The following is a 21,713-nucleotide window of genomic DNA, read 5'->3' as shown; positions in this document are numbered from 1 at the left end:
AATTTATTGTGGGCTGCCTGAATCGTCGTAGGGTAATGTTAATAAGCTTTTGTTTTTGCATTTCTCTGGAAGAATATTCTAGAAGCTAAGAGGGTCTTTTCTTTAAGTTCTCATATAAAACTTGAGCCAAGGTATGGCTCAGCATTCATTAAGAAACCAGAAAAGGCCGGGTGTGGTGATTCACGCCTATAATCCCGGCACTTTGGAAGGCCAAGACGGGCGGATCACTTGAGGTCAGGAGTTCGAGACCAGCCTGGCCAAAATGGTGCAACCCTGTCTCTACTAAAAATACAAAAATTAGCTGGGCGTGGTGGCGTGTGCCTGTAATCCCAGCTACTCGGGAGGCTGAGGCAGGAGAATCATTTGAACCCAGGAGGCGGAGGTTGCAGTGAGCAGAGATTGAGCCACTGCACTCCAGCCTGGGTAACAGAGCAAGACTCCATCTCAAAAAAAAAAAAAAAAAAAAAAAAAAAACAAACAAAAAATAACTCCATGTGATTTCGCATTGAAGATTTTTAAAAATTCCTTGTTTTGCACAATAGTAAGGCTTGCTGTTGATCAACTTTATCCTAAAGTTAATAGAAAACAGGATGTTAATTATCTGAAAGTTCATGTTTTCTTTTATCAGATACTCCGACTTCGTTGTTCATGAAATAGGAAAAGATGGACGGATCAGCCATTTGAATGACTTGTCCATTCCAGTGGATGAGGAGGTAGAAGTAGCTCTTTAGCAAATGTCACCTTCTGTGTAAAAATAGCATTTCCTAGAGATTTAGAAATATAGAGCTTTATTAAACTTGAATTCTGTGTATGATTCATTGTGAGTTCTCATGGTTATTTTAAAGGACCCTTCAGAAGACATATTTACAGTTTTGACAGCTGAAGAAAAGCAGCGATTGGAGGAGCTCCAGCTCTTCAAAAATAAGGAAACCAGTGTTGCCATTGAGGTAAATAATGCAAAAATATATGAAAAATTTTTTAGGGTTTTAGTTGCTTTTTGGGTGGATGTTAAGTGTTTATGGAAAAAATTACAATGGTTAACAAAGGGTGACTTTTTGCTCTATTGGATCTAAAAGATATTACACTAAAAAATTTTTTTACTGGGGCAGATAACTAGTATCCCAGATAAATTATAGCCCCACCAAAGTTACATTTTTGTTTAAAAACATTTTTATTTGGGTACAGTGTTACATGCTATTCCAAAGTCCTAGCTACTCCGAAGGCTGAAGCTAGAGGTTTACCTGAGCCCAGGAATTGGAGACTAGCCTGGACAACATAGTGAGACATCATCTCTGAAAAAAAAAATTTAGGGACCACAAATGAACAACGATATATGTTGTTTAGAATCACAGAGTACCAATTATGCCACAATGTCCGTTGTAACAGGACCACCGTTTGCTGCCTGTCAGGTGTGTGACCCAGGTCAGATTCTGGCTTCAGCAGCTTCTTGGTCTCAGTTGGGACTCTGGGAAGCGAAAGAAATGGGGAAAGGAAGTAGGGGAGCATTTATTTGCTCATCATGGGTCGATTCTGCTATTGAAGAAAAGGAGAGCTCAGCTACTAAGTAGAATAGTAAATTTTGTTGTTAAAGCTTTTGTTCACCGGGCACGGTGGCTCACACCTGTAATCCTAGCACTTTGGGAGGCCAAGGTGGGCGGATCACTTGAGGTCAGGAGTTCAAGACCAGCCTGGCCAACATGGTGAAACCCCGTCTCTACTAAAAATACAAAAAAATTAGCCAAGCGTGGTAGCACAGGCCTGTAGTCCCAGCTACTTGGGAGGCTGAGGCAAGAGAATCACTTGAACCTAGGAGACAGAGGTTGCAGTGAGCAGAGATCACACCACTGCACTCCAGCCTGGGTGACAGAGCAAGGCCCCGTATCAAAAAAAAAAAAATTATGTTAAATTAATTTTGTACTACATTTTAATGAGCTATGGGGTTTTTGGTTGTCTGAAATTCCCCCTCCCATCAGTCCTAGTTAATAAGCATACTACATCTTTTCAGAATTCATTATCTGCCCCTTGTCTCCCTCCCTACCTGAGCTTCCCAAAAGTGTGTGGTATTGCAGTGTTAGAAATCTTCAATTACTGACAAAATCTTTAGACAAAACCTTTGGCAATGCCAAGAAGAAAATTCCTGGCAGATTTCTAGAGCAATCCAGAAGGATGGTCCAAGTTTCCTTTGCTTGTACAATGCAGAGGTTTATCTTAGGCTTATAATATGTATTTTCGTATACATGTGGTAAAATTTACTGTTGTCTTAAAAACTGAGGTTTTTCCCATCTACTGAAAGTCTTTACATTTAAAAGGCATAAACTATGGGCAAGCTTCCTCATTTGTAAAATGAAGATGGACTTTCTGAGTTTTTGAGGTCTAAACATGTATTCATATACACAAACTGTCATTCTCCTTGCTATCAGTAATTTCAGATCTAGACTCAGTTTTTGCTATGAAGAAGTCATTTACCTGTAATTGTAATGTAGTTTGGTGGATTTTTTTCGTTTTTTATTTTGTTGAAGTATCATCAAGTTGCTGGGCGCGGTGGCTCACATCTGTAATCCCAGCACTTTCGGAGGCTGAGGTGGGTGGATCACCTAAGGTCAGGAGTTCGAGACCAGCCTGACCAACATGGAGAACCCCGTCTCTACTAAAAATACAAAAAATTAGCTGGGCGTGGTGGTGGGCACCTGTAATCCCAGCTACTCAGGAGGCTGAGGCAGGAGAATCACTTGAACCTGGGACGTACAGGTTGCAGTGAGCCGAGATCGTGCCATTGCACTCCAGCCTGGGTAACCAGAGTGAAACTGCGTCTCAAAAAAAAAAAAAAAAAGTATCATCAAGTTTAGCCAGTAGCAGTTGCAGTGTATCTCGATGTTTTCAGCTTGCAGGTTACAATCCATTAATAGGTCATGAAATCAGTTTAGTAGTGGATCTCAACCAGCATTTTTAAAAAATGGAATAAAATAAGGGCTGGGCACAGTGGCTCAGGCATGGAATTCCAGTACTTTGGGAAGCTGAGATGGGCAGATCGCTTGAATTCAGGAGATCGAGACCAGCCTGGGCAACATGGTGAAACGCCATCTCTACAAAACATAAAAAAATTAGCTGGGCATGGAGGCACATGCCTGTAGTCCCAGCTACTTGAGAGGCTGAGATAGGAGGATGGCTTGAGCCTGGGAGGCAGAGGTTGCAGTGAGCCAAGGTCATATCACTGCACTCCAGCCTGGATGACAGAGCCAGACCCTGTCTCAAAAAATATATATAATAATAGCAATAACATAGAAAATATTTGTGCATTGCAAATAGTAAGTATGAATCTTGTTTTGTGAATTTTTTTTGATTCTTAAAATGAGGTATATACACACACATTTGTGGTTATATTGAGTAAAGAGGGAGGGAAAATTCTGTATATGAGATGCACTCACAAGCTGAAAATATCATGTAACTAGTGGAGTTTATATCATGTTGATTTTTCTTTACTGTGAACCCATGTGCTAGAACCTCATTATAAAATAATTCAGAATATAATTCAATAAGAAGCAGCTGTAGGTTGGATTGTTCAAAGGACTGAGCTTCTCACATACCAAAAGGCCTAGTTTTGTCTGCATTTTCACGTAGGAGCCCTAAGGTTTCTGTCCAGCAGAGACCCCGAGACGGAGCATCTGAGTTGGTGGCCCCTGGGTTTGACAGCCTGGATTTTAAATCCAGCTCTACCACCTTCCAGCTATATAACCGTAGACACAATTCCTCACTTCTAAATAGATATAATGGTGTTATGATGGAGAGATTACAAAGATTAAATAAAATGATGACCATAGTGCTTTGTACAGTGTCTGGCAGATGGATGTGCTCCATCAACAGGCTCCCAGGATTTGCAATATTGGGAAGCTCTGAAATATTTCTGAGACTGGGCACGGTGGCTCACGCCTGTAATCTCAGCGCTTTGGAAGGCCAAGGCAGATGGATCACTTGAGGCCAGGAGTTTGAGACCAGTCTGGCCAACATGGTGAAACCCCATCTCTACTAAAAATACAAAAACTAGCCAGGCATGGTGTCGCGAGCCTATAATCCCAGCTACTCAGGAGGCTGAAGCAGAAGAATCCCTTGAACCCGGGAGGTAGAGGTTGCAGTGAGCTGAGATCACTCCACTGCACTCCAGCTTGAGCGACAGAGTGAGACCGTCAAAAAAATAAAAATAAAAGATTTTTGAAATTGTATGCAGGCACTTTTGTTATTTTGCGTAGTTAATAAGGTGAGCAGTGTTTTTACTAATTCACTGTATTACTTCCCTATTTAATGTTTGTTAATTTAGTGGTATTGCTATCTGTTTTTTTTAATAGGTTATCGAGGACACCAAAGAGAAAAGAACCGTCATCCATCAGGCTATCAAATCTCTGTTTCCAGGATTAGAGACAAAAACAGAGGATAGGGAGGGGAAGAAATACATTGTAGCCTACCACGCAGCTGGGAAAAAGGCTTTGGCAAGTAGGTGTCTGTGAGCGGCTTCCTCCTGCCAGGCAGCCGTGAGCGGCAGGCCCCACTCCTCGTTAGCCTTGCCTGTTCATGTTCAAGGGCTACTATAGTGCTGTCCAGAGAACAATATTGATCATGTCCCTCCTTCAGAGAGGGTGAGTATTGTCACTTCAGATGCCAGCGCAGTCCTGCAGCCTGCCTGGCAAGGGGCATTAGGTCTTTTATGTGAGTAAAGATTTGCTGAAATTATAGTAGTGCCTGAGAGAGAGTCTTAGGGATTTGATATGTTCCCTGAAGAGCAGAGTATACTGAGTGGCAATTCAAGAAGAAAATAGAAGGATTATTGCTCATTCTGTGTTCTTCATGGAGAAAAGAAAGCTTTCAGATGAACAAAAAACGCTTGTCACCTATCCCAGTGGCACATTTTTTGCAAGTCCCCTTTTTTTTTTTTTTTTTTTTTGAGATGGAATCTCGCCATGTCGCCCAGGCTGGAGTGCAGTGGCACGATCTCGGCTCACTGCAAGCTCCGCCTCCCAGGTTCATGCCATTCTCCTGCCTCAGCCTCCTGAGTACCGGAGACTCCAGGCACCTGCCGCCACGCCTGGCTAATTGTTTGTTTTAGTAGAGACGGGATTTCACCGTGTTAGCCAGGATGGTCTTGATCTCCTGACCTCGTGATCCGCCCGTCTCGGCCTCCCAAAGTGCTAGGATTACAGGCATGAGCCACTGTGCCCGGCCAAGACCCCTATATTGAAAGAGGCATATTTTTTTGCCAGGCCCCTATATTGAAAGAGCTTTTGCTTTCCAACTGTATCTTCTTCAGTCACACATAAAAAATACGGAATATATAGAAAGACACCCTTTTGTCTCAGCCCATCTTTTGTTGTGTATCATTCATTTGAAATGGGCATATTCCCAGTGAGTCACTGATATTTATGTTCTAATGTGTTCTCTACAGCCACAAAAGTTTCTATTTGCATATAACCTTTCAGGAAAATTAAGTAATTTTTTTTTTACCTACCAAATTGACAGATAAAATTTAAATGAAAATTACAAGAAAAAGTTATTTCCTCACCCTCTTCTCCTACTAGCGGTGGCCTGTATTAATGAACAGTTATTCCTAGATATATTTGTTGGGGCAAAATTCTAAGACTGTATATTAAAAAACTGTTTGTTTATTTATTAGGGCTCTGTCAGTATTCTTTTAGGTTAATTCAAAAAGATAATACTGTGATGGATGAAGCCTTAATTGCTTATAACCATGTTTCTAGTGAAATGAGAGGGTATAACAAAAAAGAGAACAGGAAGAAAGCTTAGCTGTGCCTGAGGAAATAATCTAGTCAAGGCAGCAAGTCTGGATAGTGCTATAGAGATGAGATACCTGAGCAGTTCCAAAGGAAGAGGTGGAGATCAGAGGCCAGTTTTCAGTGAACACTGTAAAGAAAAGCCAGATGATGTGTCCTGGAACTGCTTGGGGCATGAGTTCTGAATTACTTTTTACTCCACAAACAAATGGTGTGGTTGCTGTATGTTTCTTTAATGTCTGGGTCATGGTATAAAATATCACCTGAGCAGCCTTTTTTCAGCCAAGGTTGCTCAAAGAGGGAGTAAGCCCAGTGGAAAGTGATTTGAGCCACTGTTGGTTCAGTTCTCCCAAGGATAGTGTGTAGCTAGTAACTACTATAGATGGAGAGGAGAGGTGACTTCTACAGACAGCCATGCCTTGGGGCACTTAGTCCTAATTCTCTCAGGGAACCCAGTTGGGAAGGCTGCTAGGGAGTTATTTTTTGTCAAGAAACAGCCCACGTTGGTCAGCAGTGCTGTCCATTATGAAGGCGGGAAGACAAGGCAAGGTCTTATTCTGCTTGGTGTGGTCATGAGGAAGCAGGTTGGAAAAAGCAAAAACTTTTTTTGACTGGTGGCTTCTTGGAAGTGATAATCATTTCTTAGGGTGCTGGGTTTTGTGAGAGGGTGGAGGGCATTTGCAGGCCAAAGCAGCCATTACAGTCTTTCTACCCATCCCCTTCATTAAACAGTGCCAGGTCTGTCATGTTGTGTTTTTATCCACATTTTCTCTGCTTATGTGACACCCGCCTTTCGTTTTTTTGTTGTTGTTACGAAGTTTCCTTAAGATTTTACAAGTGAAGTACTGAGCTGTGCGATGTGAACCACCCTTCCCCATTTTCCTTTGGACACCTTCAGTAAGAAAGGAATTTCTCACTTTAAAAAGAAGCAAGAAGGAAGTCAGATTGGATCAACCCCCTCTTGTATAGAGAACCACACTTCTTGGGCTTGTGGTGTTGTGGCATTTATTCAAAGATGGACTAAATCTCTGCCATCTCTCCCACCTCCTCATGGAAGGCCACCCCTGGCCCAGATGGGCACTTAGGAGCCTGCATTCATTTTTATAGACCCCACTCTCCCCAAGCTGAGAGTGGCCTAAAGTGAACACCCCTAGGAAAGGAGGAAGAGCTGGTATCCAAAGACTATTGTTCATGGCCCTCTACCACTGACAGCTTGTCCTCCTGAGCCATCTTGCCTAGCATTTGAATGATTTACCTTTTAAAGTATCATTACAAAGCTTTGTAATTTACAATTATTTTTAGCTGTATTACTATCAGATCCTGATAGAAATTGTTATTATGCATTATCTAGCAGATTCACAATATTCTTAACCTGAACTTTTCTTAGATAGAACTGTGCATCCTAAAACATAGATGTGATAGATTCTAAGTCATGGTGCCCAAACACCACAAATTACCAACTATTTAAACTCAGACATTATTTTATGTGTTAAGCCAGTCTGATGGGGCACATTGCTTTACCTACCAAAATGTATATGTGATTTTTTTTGAAAATACCTTCTAAACTATCATAACATTACCGAAAATTTATATTTTGAGACAGTATACATTCCAAATGCCTCTAAGAACATAGTTTTTTAAAGACTTACGTAAAAAAAGAAAATTCTGCCATGTGATATGTACAGGTTCTCTATACTTTCTGAAATGAATGGTCCGCGGGAGGGATCCCTGTATGTAGGAATCCATAGAGACTCAGGAGGAAGAGCTAGACAGGTACAAAGAAGCTCTCTGGGAAAGACTGGTGTTATGGAATCTACAGGAATAGGGAATCCCAATAATCAGAGTGGTCAATGGACTACCATTGCTTCCATTCCTGTGGCAATGGAAAATGCTACAGGTAGGTCCAGCAAGATAATTACTCTGAAACCTGTCTATCAGTTTAGCAACATGGAAGTTGTTGGTGTCTTTTCACCAGAGCATTCTAGTGGAATGATGAGGTTGGAAACCAGTTTACACAGTAGATTGAGATGGAAGGTAGTATATATGGACTGCTTTTTCGAATAACCTGCAAAGAGGAGAAGAAGCAAACATGATTAAGGAGAGGGGAACATAGGTTAGGCTTTTAAGATGGAAGAGCTGTGAGTTATTTATATATGCAAGGGAGACAATGGAGGGCCAGGCAGTGGCTCACGCCTGTAATCCCAGCACTTTGAGAGGCCGAGGTGGGCAGATCACTTGAGGCCTGGAGTTCCAGACCTGCCTGGCCAACATGGCAAAACCTCATCGCTATAAAAAGAAAAATATATATTTTCAAAAAGGAAAGAGACAATGGAGAAAGAAGGTGAAAATTCAGGGAGGCGAATAACAAAATAAAGATAATGGATGGAGTAGGATCCCTGATAAAGCTGAAGGTTGGTGTGCAGAGGTGCGATGGTGGGAATGACCTTGAATAAGAAGGAAAGAATGTTCCGCATGCTACCCCATCTTTTCATCTTTCTCAGCTAGAAACATTTTTCCTTCCTTATTCATGGAGATCTCTGTGCTCAATAAATGACACTTCCTGAATTTGGTTTCCCTTTTATCTGGTTTCCATTTCTGCTAGACTGGGACTGCCTTGTTAGGCCCTCAGAAGCTGGAAGCAGCCTTCTTCAAATAGGAACCATATTACCCAGCCTGGGAATTTTGTGCATTTGCAGTATAGATCAGTGTCTCAAAAATGTCTGCAAGTTATTTTAAATTCACTCAAATTATAAAGCTAAGTGTATGCTGCTTAGCATTCTTAGGGGGTGGAGTTTTATAAAGTCACAAAAATTGCCCAAAATAAATGGAGACTCATTGATTTTCTGTTATTTAAAATATTCCCAGTTAATCAATGCATATACTTACTATTTTGTATATTGAGTGTACTTAGAAAAAGAATGCATACTTGTATCTGTTGTTTGCAAAGGAGATAATTGTATGCATGCTTAGTGCTTGGATTTGCTAAATAGAACATGCATGCTTGTGAGCCAAAACTCATACTCTGTTGTCATGGTTTCTCTTAAGGTATAGCAGCATTTAGTTTTTGAGTCTTGTGGCTTCATTTATTTCTTGCCATTATACTTAATTATGAATACTCCAAAGGGGTAGTTGAGAAAAATGTAGCTACACTTCATCAACTTTTATCACAAGCATTTTTAAAGTTTTTATTATGGACATTTTCAAACTTGCAGTCAAATAGAGGAAATAGTATATGGAACCTATGTACCCATAAACCATCTTTAAGATTATCAACATTCTGTTGTTTTATTGATCTGTCCTTCCTCCTTTTTTTTCTTGCTGGAGCATTTTAAAGGAAATTCTACATAGCATGGCTTTTCACTCATAAATATTTCAGTATGTATTTGCCAGATGAGGACTGAGACCCCAAACTATTATCACATCCAAAAACATCAACAATAATTTCTTCCTATCACATACCTATTGCATATTTGGTTTTGCTGTATCTCAAAAATGTCTTTTTTATATACAGATGGCTTGTTCAAAGAATGATAAAAACAAGGTCAGAACATTGCACTCATTGATAAGCCTCTTAAGTCATCTCTTAAATCTTTTTTAATCTATAAAGAACTTAGCTGTTTTCTATAATATTTAACATTTTTCAAATTTAAAAGTCTTTATAATTCAATGCAAGAAATTCATGAAATGCAGAAAAGTACAAAGCAAAGCAATAATTGTAGTCTCACTATCAAAAAAAGATAATCACAAATAGCATTTTGGTACATGTCCTCCCATATTTAAGAAAACAGGTCTCTTTTTGGGGAAGCATTTACTATCCTTAAACCTTTTGCTTCATCCCGTGGGTACAGACAGTGCAGCTTTGAGCATGAACTAACATGCCCATTGTGAAGGGATTGAGACAAGGAGGCTGCACCTGTAGAAGAGTTTTCTATTTGTTCACTTTTTGCCTCTAAAACATTCCATTGTTAATGTCTAAATGGCTGTTAACCCACCGCATAACTACCGGATGCTGTAGAAGTCCTCAGTGTAAACTTACCATGCGATCATTTGCATGTTCACCTCTAAAGCACTTTAATATTATAAATTAAACATTGCTCTTTTGTGCTCTTTATGCTGTGCATTTGGACAGAGGTCAGAACTGCAGCAGGTAAGAGCATTTGGCATTTCATGTAGATAAAGTGAAATGCCAAAGATTTTGTCACAAGTGCTAAGTATAGACAACTTTGCTTAACTGATAGTGAGCTGGAAGGAAAACCAAAAATGATATTCCTACTCAACAGTTTTCTGAAGAACTTGTGAGGAATTCACACCAAGGACTAAAGAAATACTTGTAATACTTTTCTGTCCAAGACAGAAAAAACTCACATATTTATCAAGAAGGAAGGGTGATTCACTAGGCATACATGCTATGGCAGTTTTCTGAAATGGTTTATGGAGTCTTTTGTTCTTTTCATTGTAGTTTATCACTAACTTACCAAACAGTGCTTTTGCCTTGACAAAGCCAGGTATCCAAGTACCAGCTTCAGTACCAGCAGTATCTTAAGGCTCTGAAGATAAGGGATTCATGAGTTCATGAAAAAGGATTATTTTTAAAAGAAGAGGACTCTTTCTAGGAATTGTATGAAACATTTTTTCAGTTTTTCTTTCATGGATTTACAGTAATCAAATGAACTAGATGTGTTGTTTAAGTAACAGTTGCAGCTCTGTGCCACACAGGACTCATGAATGTTACTGTACAGCATCTGTAAAGTGCAGTTTAGGCTTACATATTTTTCCCAAAGTACTTAAAAAAAAAAAAGCCACTTTGAGCAGCTTAAATCTAAAGCATATATATGTATGTCTCTCTCTCTCTCTCTCTCTCTCTATATATATATGCATACTTTTTTTTTTTTTTTTTTTTTTTTGAGACGGAGTCTCGCTCTTGTTGCCCAGGCTGGAATGCAATGGCACGATCTTGGCTCGCTGTAACCTCCGCCTCCCGGGTTCAAGCAATTCTCTTGCCTCAGCCTCCCAAGTAGCTGGAATTACAGGCACTCACCACAATGCCCAGCTAATTTTTGTATTTTTAGTAGAGACAGGGTTTCACCATGTTGGCCAGGCTTGTCTCAAACTCCTGACCTCAGGTGATCCGCCCGTCTCAGCCTCCCAAAGTGCTGGGAGTACAGTGCGTGGGATTACACTCGGCCTAAATCTTACATTATTTAACACAGGATTGAACAACTGAAATAACACTAGCTGCTCAGAAGTTAACATTTAACCTGGCTTAATTTTTTTATGTTCTTTTTTTTAATTAAAAATATTTTTCTTTTATTTATTTTTTGAGACAAGGTCTTGCTCTGTCACCCAGGCTGGAGTGCAGTAGCATGATCTTGGTTCACTACAACCTCTACCCAACATGTACATGTGATCCTCCCACCTCAGCCATCTGAGTAGTTGGGACCACAGGTGTGCACCACCATGCCTGGCTATTTTTAGTGGAGACGGGTCTTGCCATGTTGCCCAGGCGAGTCTTGAACTCCTGAGCTCAAGCCATCTGCCCACCTTGGCCTCCCAAAGTCCTGAGATTACAGGTGTGAGCCACCGTGTCCAGCCACATTTTAGCTTTCTATTTTTAATATGGATAGATAATGTTAAGTGTCCAATTACAGGAAATGTAATACCGCTAGTCCACACAGCTGTAACCACTTAACCTGTATTTCTTTATCAGGCTAGAACTGATTTTCCACTCAAAGGTTCTATAGTGAAAAATGAGCTCTTACATCTATAACTTTTATTATGGTATATATAATGTTAATTTTTTTGCTTTCAAGATCCAAGAAAACATTCTTGGCCAAAATCTAGGGGAAGTTACTGCCACTTTGTACTATATAAGGAAAACAAAGACACCATGGATGCTATTAATGTACTCTCCAAATACTTAAGGTGAGTTACTGTTGTTATGCCTATACAAAATCAAAGCAACAGAAATGTATATTCCTTTTTCCATGCTAATGGAAAAAGGAGCAGGAGGAGCACAGATTACAGATAGTAAACGCTCCTCCCAATGATAGTTTTCTTTCTTTCTTTTTCTTTTTTTTTTTTTTTTTTTTTGACAGTCTCACTCTATCACTCAGGCTGGAGTGAATGATGGTGTATGATCAGGCTCACTGCAGCCTTGTCTTCCTGGGCTCAGGCATTCCTCCCACCTTAGCCTCCTGAGTAGCTGGGATTACAGGCATGTGCCACAATGCCAGGCTAATTTTATTAGGTTTTAGAGGCAGAGTCTCACTATATTGCCCAGGCTGGTCTCGAGCTCCTGTGCTCAAGCAGTCCTCACACTTCAGCCTCCCAAAGTGCTGGGATTAAGAATTGCCAATCGGCCTGGCGCAGTGGCTCACACCTGTAATTCCAGCACTTTGGGAGGCCGAGGAGGGCAGATCATGAGGTCAAGAGATCGAGACCATCTTGGCCAACATGGTGAAACCCCATCTCTACTAAAAATACAAAAATTAGCTGGGCATGGTGGCATGCGCCTGTAGTGTTAGCTGCTCAGGAAGCTGAGGCAGGAGAATTGCTTGAACCTGGGAAGCAGAGGTTGCGGTAAGCCGAGATTGCGCCACTGCACTCCAGCCTGGCAACAGAGCAAGACTCCGTCTCAAAAAAAGAATCACCGATCATGGATAGGAAGTGCATTGTTTCTTCTAGGCGTGAGCCACTGTGCCAGGCCGTGAGGATAGTTTTCTTAGGCAATGGATGAATTAATTTTTTTGACCCCCACATACATAGTGCCAATAATTCAAGATGAAAATTCCATAAGTAAATGATTTGATGCAGTTGAGAGTTACCAATCTGGTTGAAAATAAAAATTAACTTTCTCTTTTGAAAGCCTATACTTATCCTTTGACGTGGTTGCAGAGGTTGTTTTTGCCAGACTGGGAGCTCTCAATTCCTGGAGACTGACTAAACCTGAGACCGGTCTGATTTTCTAACAGGAATGTAAATATAGCAGAGACTAGATATCTGGGGATCGGCAAGGTGCCAAAGCTTTTCTTAAAAATGGAAGTGGCTACACACCACAGCAAGTCTGTATGCTGTGGAAATTTGGTTTCCAATATATATTTAACTCATTTTAAATATGGAAACAGTGTATTAATTTGCTAGGACTTCCATAACAAAATACCACAGATCAGGTGGCTTAACAGACATTAATTTTCATATGCTTCTAGAGGCTAGCAGTCCCAAGCTCAAGGTGTCGGCAAGTTTGCTTTTTTTCCGGAAGCCTCTCTTCTTGGCTCGCAGATGTCTACCTTCTCGCTGTGTCCTCATGTGGCATTTTCCCTGTGCATGCACACCCCTGGTATCTCTGTGTGTGTCCCCATTTCCTCTTCTTATGAGGACACCAGTCAGATTGGATTAGGGCCCACCCTAAATGGCCTCATTTTAACTGAATCACCTCTTTGAAGGCCCTATCTCCAAATACAGTCACATTCTGAGGTCCTGGGGAGTCAGAGCTTCAACATACTAATTTTGGGGGAGACACAGTTCAGCCCATAATACACAGTACCCAATTAAGTAACATTTATTTTGCTCTATTTATTAACTCCCTGGGAGAGAGTCTGTGATACTATGCCTGTACCTGAGCCAGAGAGAACAGACGATTCTTGACAGGAATAGGTGGGTGGGGAGGGAGTTCCTCCAAGATCGGGAGTTGAGGATTTCTCAGGGTTTAAGAAATCCTTCCTGGCTTTTTCCTTCTCATATGGAACGGTTAAGTTTATAAAATACTTCTTAGTTAACTAGGTTACTTATTATCTTCATATCAAAACTATTCAGATCCCAGTTTTAGCATTTCATTTGGCTTTTTTCATTTTTTAATACAAAGCAATAGCAGCATTTTAGGAAAATTCACACAATAACTTTAAAAATTGAAGATGAATTTTCATAATGGTACATTATATCTCTAGAATGCATTTGTCTTTGCTTTCACTGTCTTACGTAATGTAATGAATTGCAGGTGATGGGTAGGAAGTGCATTGTTGCCTTTTTTTGTTGCTGGCTACCCAAGTCTTTGAACAACATCAGTTATTTACTAATAGCCACAAATGTTTACACTGCTAAGAAAGGAATTATTGACTGGGCGCAGTGGCTTACCCCTGTAATCCTAGCACTTTGGGAGGCCGAGGCGGGTGGATCACCTGAGGTCGGGCATTCAAGACCAGCCTGGCCAACATGGTGAAACCCCATCTCTATTAAAAATACAAAAAATTAGCCAGGTGTGGTGGTGCATGCCTGTAATCCCAGCTACTTAGGAGGCTGAGGCAGGAGAATTGCTTGAACCCGGGAGGCAGAGGTTGCAGTGAGCCGAGATTGTGCCGCTGCACTCCAACCTGGGTGACAGAGACTCCATCTCAAAAAAAAAAAGCAAAGAATTATTTGGCCATCATTTACATTTTTTGTTTTTTTTTTTAAAGAGAGCAGGTCTCACTGTGTCACCGAGGCAGGAGTATAGTGTGCAGTGGCTGTTCACAGGCACCATCATAGTGCACTGCAGCCTCGAACTCCTGAGCGCAGACAGTCCTCCCGCCTCAGGCCTCCCCAGTAACTGGGACTGTAGGTGCATGCCACCACACCTGGCTATCATTTACTTTTCTAGCTTGCATATGAATTTATGTCGTTTTCGTAGATTTTTTTTTTGAGATGGAGTCTCACTCTGTGGCCCAGGCCAGAGTGCAGCAGTGTGGTCTCGGCTCACTGCAACCTCAGCCTTCTGAGTTCAAGCAATTCCCCTGTCTCAGCCTTCCGAGTAGCTGGGACTACAGGCACACACTACCACGCCCAGCTAATGTTTGTATTTTTAGTATAGATGGGGTTTCACCATATTGGTTAGGCTGGTTTCAAACTCTTGCCCTCAGGTGATCCACCTGCCTTAGCCTCTCAAAGTGCTAGGGATTACAGGCATGAGCCACCGCATCCAGCATTTTTTGTTTTTGTTTTTTTTTGTTGTTGTTGTTGAGACGGAGTCTTGCTATGTCACCCAGGCTGAAGAGCAGTGCATGATGTCAGCTCCCTGTACCCTCCACCTCCTGGGTTCAAGCGGTTCTCATGCCTCAGCCTCTCAAGTAGCTGGGACTACAGGAACACACCACCACACCCAGCTAATTTTTCTATTTTTACTAGAGCTGGGGTTTCATCATATTGGCCAGGCTGGTCTTGAACTCCTGACCTCAGGTGATCCACCCGTCTTGGGCTCCCAAGTGCTGGGATTACAGACATGAGCCACTGCGCCCAGCCACCCTGGATTCATGTTAAAATAAAGTTTCTCCTCATTCTTCTGTTACTGTGTTATGATTGTAAGTATGTTTTTATTAAAACTTAAATTATGAGAATTAGGATTTCCTTATAATATTACGGTATGTGACTTCAGATGATCTTGTTTCTCTCTTACCAGAGTCAAGCCAAATATATTCTCCTACATGGGAACCAAAGATAAAAGGGCTATAACAGTTCAAGAGATTGCTGTTCTCAAGTAAGTAGAGAGCACGTAACAGGATTTATACTGTAAAAATCCTGGCACTGCTTTTCAGAATTCTCAAATTTACTTTGGGGGTTTCTCTCTTTCAGCTTTAGATGGTGCTTCTGCCTATTTAAAAATTACTTTTCATTCTGTTTTTTTCTTCTTCTTATCTATGAAACGTGTATTATTTGTGTAATTTTTAAAGAATTTTTTTGGTAAAGCCAAGAGAATAATGCTTCTTTCTCTCTTTTGTTCATTCATTGTTAAATATGTTATTTAAAATTACAAAACAGTGAACATGCTGTTTTGTTGTACACTCAAGATCTACAGATAAAAACGATAGTCTGTGTTTTTGAAGCAATTATAATTAGTGGAATAGACGGACATGTAAATCAGAACTTCTCCTGCAGTGAGATAAATGCTGAAATAGAGATATACTTTGGATGTTAATGTATGCCTGTCAACAAGCATGGGAGTTGATGTGGAGGGAACACAGGAAAGCTTTCATAGACAATGGGATGCTGAGTTTTAATTTAGTTCAAGCCTTCTCAGCCTCTCCACTGTTGCCCTTCGGGGCTGGATAATTCTTTGTTGTGGGGACTGTCGTGTGCGTTGCAGGATGTTTTGCAGCATCCCTAGTCTCTACCCACTATGTAGCAGTAGCAACTCATTGCCCAGTTATGATAGCAAAGAATGTCTCTAGGCATTGTCAGATATTCCCTGAGGGCCAGAATTGCCCCTGATTGGGAACCACTGGTCTAGATTCTAGAAGGATGAGTAGAGAGTTCCTGGGGCTGGGTAGGATTTAGGGTTGTTTTTTCCAAACCAAAAAAGCAGGTTAAGAAAAGACGTTGGAAAGCATATTTGGTACCTGGCACGTACTTTAGTTTTTGAGGAGCATAGCGAGAAATAAGGATCTAGGAGTTAGGCAGGATGAGATCCTGAAGGGCCTGTTAGGTCAGGTTGAGGGTCTTTGCCTCGACCTTAATCTAAACGGGGATTGGTGTATAGAGGCTGGATTACGGATCGCGGGTGGAGCAAGACGCGCAAAACTAGAGACCAGGGCTATTGACATATTCTGGGGAGGGAGAATAAGGGTCTGAACCCAGTCAGTCACAGTGAAGGTAAAAGAGAAAGGATGAATTTAATAGCTGTACTGTGTCAGACACATTTAGGCTGTCATATTAGTATACCTCCAGAGGCAAGGAATGGTGGGAGAGAGAAATAACACAGGGGCAAGGAAACTTCTGGGGGTGATGGATGCATTGTCTTTAATATGGTAATGGTTTAATGGGCTTATACACATGTCAAAACTTGTACATTTTAAATGTGTACAGTTATATGTCAGTCATACTGCAATTAAAAATAAAGTACGCTATGTTTGCTACCTCTACTTAAATACATGTTTTTATTTTGGTTTCTCGGATTTTTTTTTTTAAACAGTCTTGCTGTGTCGCCCAGGCTAGAGTGCAATGGTGGGATCTTGGCTCACTGCAACCTCCACCTCCCCGGTTCAAGTGATTCTCCTGCCTCAGCCTCCCAAGTAGCTGGGATTACAGGCATGCACCAGTGTGCCTGGCTAATTTTTATATTTTTAGTAGAGATGGAGTTTCGCCATGTTGACCAGGCTGGTCTTGAACTCCTGACCTCAGGTGATCCACCCACCTCAGCATCCCAAAGTGTTGGGATTACAGGCATCAGCCACCACGCCCAGCCCAGATATTTATTTTGAATTTCCTCATCTTTTTATAAAGAATTTATGGTGGTATCTCCTCTTTACCCCATAATCCCCTACAATTGGGCTTCTTTCCCACTACTTTTCTGATTCCCCTGAAATAATGTAGTTGTTGAACCGGTTGTATCGTAATGTTTATTCCAGTTCTTTTTCTTCCTTGACCTTGGGACAGTGGCATGATGTCATAAAAGCAGTCATCTCACCATTGCTTTTACTGGTGGTGTGTACAAATATTGAAGCATTTGAAACAGAGCAGGAGTAAATACATGAAGATATGGTGTTCATATCTGGTGGCCTGGTTTCATTTTCTCCCTGTGGCATATAGAATGTGGAGTCATTTGCTCAGAGTGAAGGAGCAGGAGTGGTGGGTAAGGGAGCTTGAAAGAGAGTGGAGATTTGAAATAACCTCTGTGGGTAATGGGCCAGGGGCTCCCCAGAAACTCAGAAGAATGGGGGTAGGGGGACAGGGGTTTGAAGGCTCAGGCTTTCTCATCCTGTGTGGATAGAGGTCACAACAGAAGGTTTTTGCTTTCTCTTTGGTATCTAAAATACCTAGTCACCTCCTATGATTTCTAGCTGGCTCTGTGAATTTTGTTTCTGATAAAAAAAATAAGTCGGTTTATTTTGTTTCTTTTTCTTTTTCTTTTCTTTCTTTCTTTTTTTTTTTTTTTTGAGACGGAGTCTCGCTCTGTCGCCCAGGCTGGAGTGCAGTGGTGGGATCTCGGCTCACTACAAGCTCCGCCTCCTGGGTTCACGCCATTCTCCTGCCTCAGCGTCCTGAGTAGCTGGGACTACAGGCACCCACCACCACGTCCGGCTAATTTTTTGTATTTTTAGTAGAGATGGGGTTTCACCATGTTAGCCAGGATGGTCTCGATCTCCTGACCTCGTGATCCGCCCGCCTTGGCCTCCCAAAGTGCTGGGATTACAGGCGTGAGCCACCGGGCCCTGCCTATTTTGTTTTCAACACAGAAAGAACTAGGTAGAAAATGAAAGGCCTGCCATAACTGTACTTCCTCCGAGATCACCTTATTCACAACATGGTATATATATTTTTGAGGGACTTTTTTTCCTTTTCAAACAACAATACTTATGTGTCCTTATTTTGAACAATAGGTGGTGCACCTTATTTCCTGTAGGTATATAGCAAAATATGTTTGAATGTATGGATATATTCTAATTTAAACTATTACTCTATTTTTGAATGTTACATTGTTTCTCGTTTCTTGCTATTATAACCCAGTCCATGACAGACATATTTGTAGCTAAATCTTGGCACACATCTGTGATAACTTCATTAAGATAAACTTAGCAGTGAGAGTACTGACTTAAAGGGAATATGACATTTTAATGTGGTTTGTCTTTTTTCTTTCCATCTGCTGGTCAAAACACAGAGAAGTTCTCTCTCTCTTTTTTTAATAGCAAAGCCTAATTATCCTGCAAAAAAGTGGTACCAATTTACCACCTTTATTCTGGTTCCCTAGAATCTTCCTCAGCATGGTGTTACGATGGGGACAGGGAGTCATTTGTTAATTTGAGGGTCAAAAAATGGCATCTTGTTATTTTATTTTGCGTTTTATGATGTGAAGTCTTACAATAGTTGAAGCCAAGAATATTTCTTTTTTTTCTTGGTCAGCCAGCAGATGTCACACTTCATCAGGACACTGCTCTGTCCTCAGATTTTTGCTGCCTTTATCATCTTCCTGTTGACTTAGTAAGAAACTGTGTTAGACACCTAAATGTTGGCCCTCTGAAAGCACACAGCACTTATCTCGCGGATACAGGCTACACCCTTAGTTTGTTTAATGGATACATGGGGCCAGGCAGATTGGCCTTTCCCGTGGGAACTTGTGAACAGGAGAAACCCACTCTGCCGCACAAGCATTTGAATGATTGCTGGATTGATCAGTCCTGGGGATAAGCAGCATGTCTTTTCAGCTTCATGAAACTCTAAAGCCACCTAGTAATTTTAGCAGGGTCTCAGGCAGGAACAGTCTCATTCAGAATGATTTGTTTCTTTTCCTGCCTGTTCCTGCCAGTCTCCTTTCTGAACTTGGGCCAGTATTTCCCTGGCTTTGTTAATTAAGGTTTTCTGTGCAACATGTTGCTTAATTGGTTTCTGATGTTTAAAAGCAAGATTTTTATATTCCCTAGTTACTCACTGAATTTGCTGTAAATTTACAACCAAAGACCTTGATCTGGGATCATCATAATTAAAACTGTGAATAGTATCATGAAGACATTGTCAGCTTCATTCCATTTCTCAGGGAGCACCCACACCAACCAGAACTGAGTATAGTTCTTGCTTTTTGCTGTGCCAGTGGAATTTAGAGATAGATGTCTATCGTATATTCAAGAATTGATACTATTCAGCCACAAAAAAGAATGAAACAAAATACTGATATATACTTAAAACATGGATAAACCTTAAAAACATTCCACTAAGAAGTCAGGCGTACAAGGCCAGATATTGTATGATTCTGTTTATATGATGTGTCCAAAATAGGAAAATCTATAGAGGCAGAAAGTAGATTAATGGTTGCCACGGTCTCCAGGGAGAGGAAACGGGAGTGACTGCTGAATAGGTACAGGGTTTCTTTTTCAGGTGATGGAAACGTTCTTGAAGTGTATAGTGATGATGGTTTCACATTGTTGTGAATATACTAAAAATCACTGATGTATACACTTTATAACAGTTAAAATGGTGAACTATATATGTGTATATATATATTTATTTATTTTATTTTATTTTTTGATACAGGGTCTAGTTCCATTACCCAGGCTGGAGTACAGTGGCACAATCTCGGCTCACTGCAACCTCAGCCTCTGAGGTTCAAGTAATCCTCCTGCCTCAGCCTCCCGAGTAGCTGGGATTACAGGTGTGCACCACCATGCCCTGCTAATTTTTGTATTTTTAGTAGACACGGGGTTTCACCAGGATGGCCAGGCTGGTCTCGAACTCCACATCTCAAACAGTTCAGCCACTTTGGCCTCCGAAAGTGCTGGGATTACAGGCGTAAGCCACCATGCCCAGCCTTGTGAATTTTATATTATGTTAAGTTTATCTCAACTTTATAAAAAAGAACAGAACTATCAGGCACTTCTGTGGCACCATCAGGAAGCAGTCTCCGGAACACTCTTTCTAGGACAGCTCCTGACCCTGAATTGTTCTGTCAGTTTCTACAGCAGTAGTTACTGGCTGAAGAGGAGTTCTGTCCCCCTGCTCCTCACTCTGTTCATACTGATCCTCCGCTTCTAGATTCCTTGGGATACAATCCCTGGGTTAATTTGTGCTCTTGGGTTCTGCCATTGCCCCCATACATAGTCCAGGAATTCAAGGTTACAGTGAGCTGTGATTGCACCACTGCACTCCAACCTGGGTGGTAGAGCAATTCCCTGTCTCTAAAAAAGAAAGAAAAAGTTAGATAAGAAAATATACAAAAATCAATATACACAGCCAGGTGTGGTGGCTCACGCCTGTAATCCCAGCACTTTGGGAGGCCGGGGTGGGCGGGCATGGTCGTGCATGCCTGTAGTTCCAGCTTCTCAGGAGGCTAAGGCTGGAGTCTTTGTAAGCCCAGGAAGCAGAGGTTGCAGTAAGCTTAGATTGCACCACTGCACTCCAACCTGGGCGACAGAGGCTCTGTCTCAAAAACAAAAAAGAGATATAGCACTTAAAGCAATTTCATACTGGAACATGACTAGGTAGAATAGAGTAATCCTAGACTCAGATACATCCAAGGATTTAGTACGTATTCAAAGTATCATTTAAGACAAGTGGAGAAAATAATGGTTGATTCAAAAAATGTTGGATAACTGAGTAACCATCTAAAAAACCGTAAGTGTGGCTGCCCTACCTCATTTCGCTTTGCTAAATAAATTCCAGGTGGATCATAAATTTGAACATTAAAATGCAACTTTAAAAGAACTCTGCTTAGGCTGGGTGCGGTGGCTCACGCCTGTAATCCCAGCATTTGTGGGAGGCTGGGGTGGGCGGATCACCTGAGGTCGGGAGTTCAAAACCAGCCTGACCAACATGGAGAAACCCTGTCTCTACTAAAAATACAAAATTAGCTGGGCATGGTGCCGCATGCCTGTAATCCCAGCTACTCGGGAGGCTGAGGCAGGAGAATCGCTTGAACCCGGGAAGCGGAGGTTGCAGTGAGCCGAGATCGCGCCATTGCACTCCAGCCTGGGCAACAAGAGCAAAACTCCGTCTCAAAAACAACAACAACAACAAACAGTACTCTACTTACATTTGAGATTAAAAAAAAAAGAATCTCTGACCAGGTGTGATGGCTGACCCCTGTAATCCCAGCACTTTGGGGAGCCGAGGCGGGCAGATCATTTGAGGCGCCAGGAGTTTGAGACAAGCCTGGCCAACCTGGTAAAACCCCATCTCTGCTAAAAATACAAAAATTGGCCAGGCATGGTGGTGTGTGCCGGTAGCCCCAGCTACTCAGGAAGCCAAGGCAGGATAATTCCTTGATTTCAGGAGCCGGAGGTGGCAGTGGGCTGAGATCATGCCACTACACTCCAGCCTGGGTGACACAGAGCAAGACTCCATCTTAAAAAAAAAAAAATCTCTGACTGGCGACATGCTAAGTATGACTTAAATCTCAGAGCTTTTTTTTTTTTTTTTTTTGATGGCCAAGCTGGAGTGCAGTGGCACGATCTCAGTTCACTGCAACCTCTGCCTCCCGGGCTC

General features: G+C 41.5%; 1 protein-coding gene across 5 annotated transcripts in view; it reads left to right on the top strand.

Annotated features, from left to right (window-relative positions):
* PUS7 (pseudouridine synthase 7) overlaps window positions 1–21,713 on the top strand; it is a 65,249-nt gene that overhangs the window by 15,331 nt on the left and 28,205 nt on the right. For all 5 annotated transcript variants that reach the window (XM_054494815.2, XM_054494816.2, XM_063668426.1 and 2 more), the window contains exons 3-7: window positions 629–713; window positions 846–947; window positions 4,341–4,485; window positions 11,588–11,699; window positions 15,205–15,282. In XM_054494815.2, coding sequence (XP_054350790.1) covers window positions 629–713; window positions 846–947; window positions 4,341–4,485; window positions 11,588–11,699; window positions 15,205–15,282 — 522 coding nt within the window. The remainder of the gene's footprint in view (window positions 1–628; window positions 714–845; window positions 948–4,340; window positions 4,486–11,587; window positions 11,700–15,204; window positions 15,283–21,713) is intronic.

This window comes from Pongo pygmaeus, chromosome 6, assembly GCF_028885625.2.
Source record: "Pongo pygmaeus isolate AG05252 chromosome 6, NHGRI_mPonPyg2-v2.0_pri, whole genome shotgun sequence".
NCBI lineage: Eukaryota > Metazoa > Chordata > Mammalia > Primates > Hominidae > Pongo > Pongo pygmaeus.
Note: the sequence above shows the minus strand (reverse complement) of the source record. Positions and strands in the feature narration are given on the sequence as shown.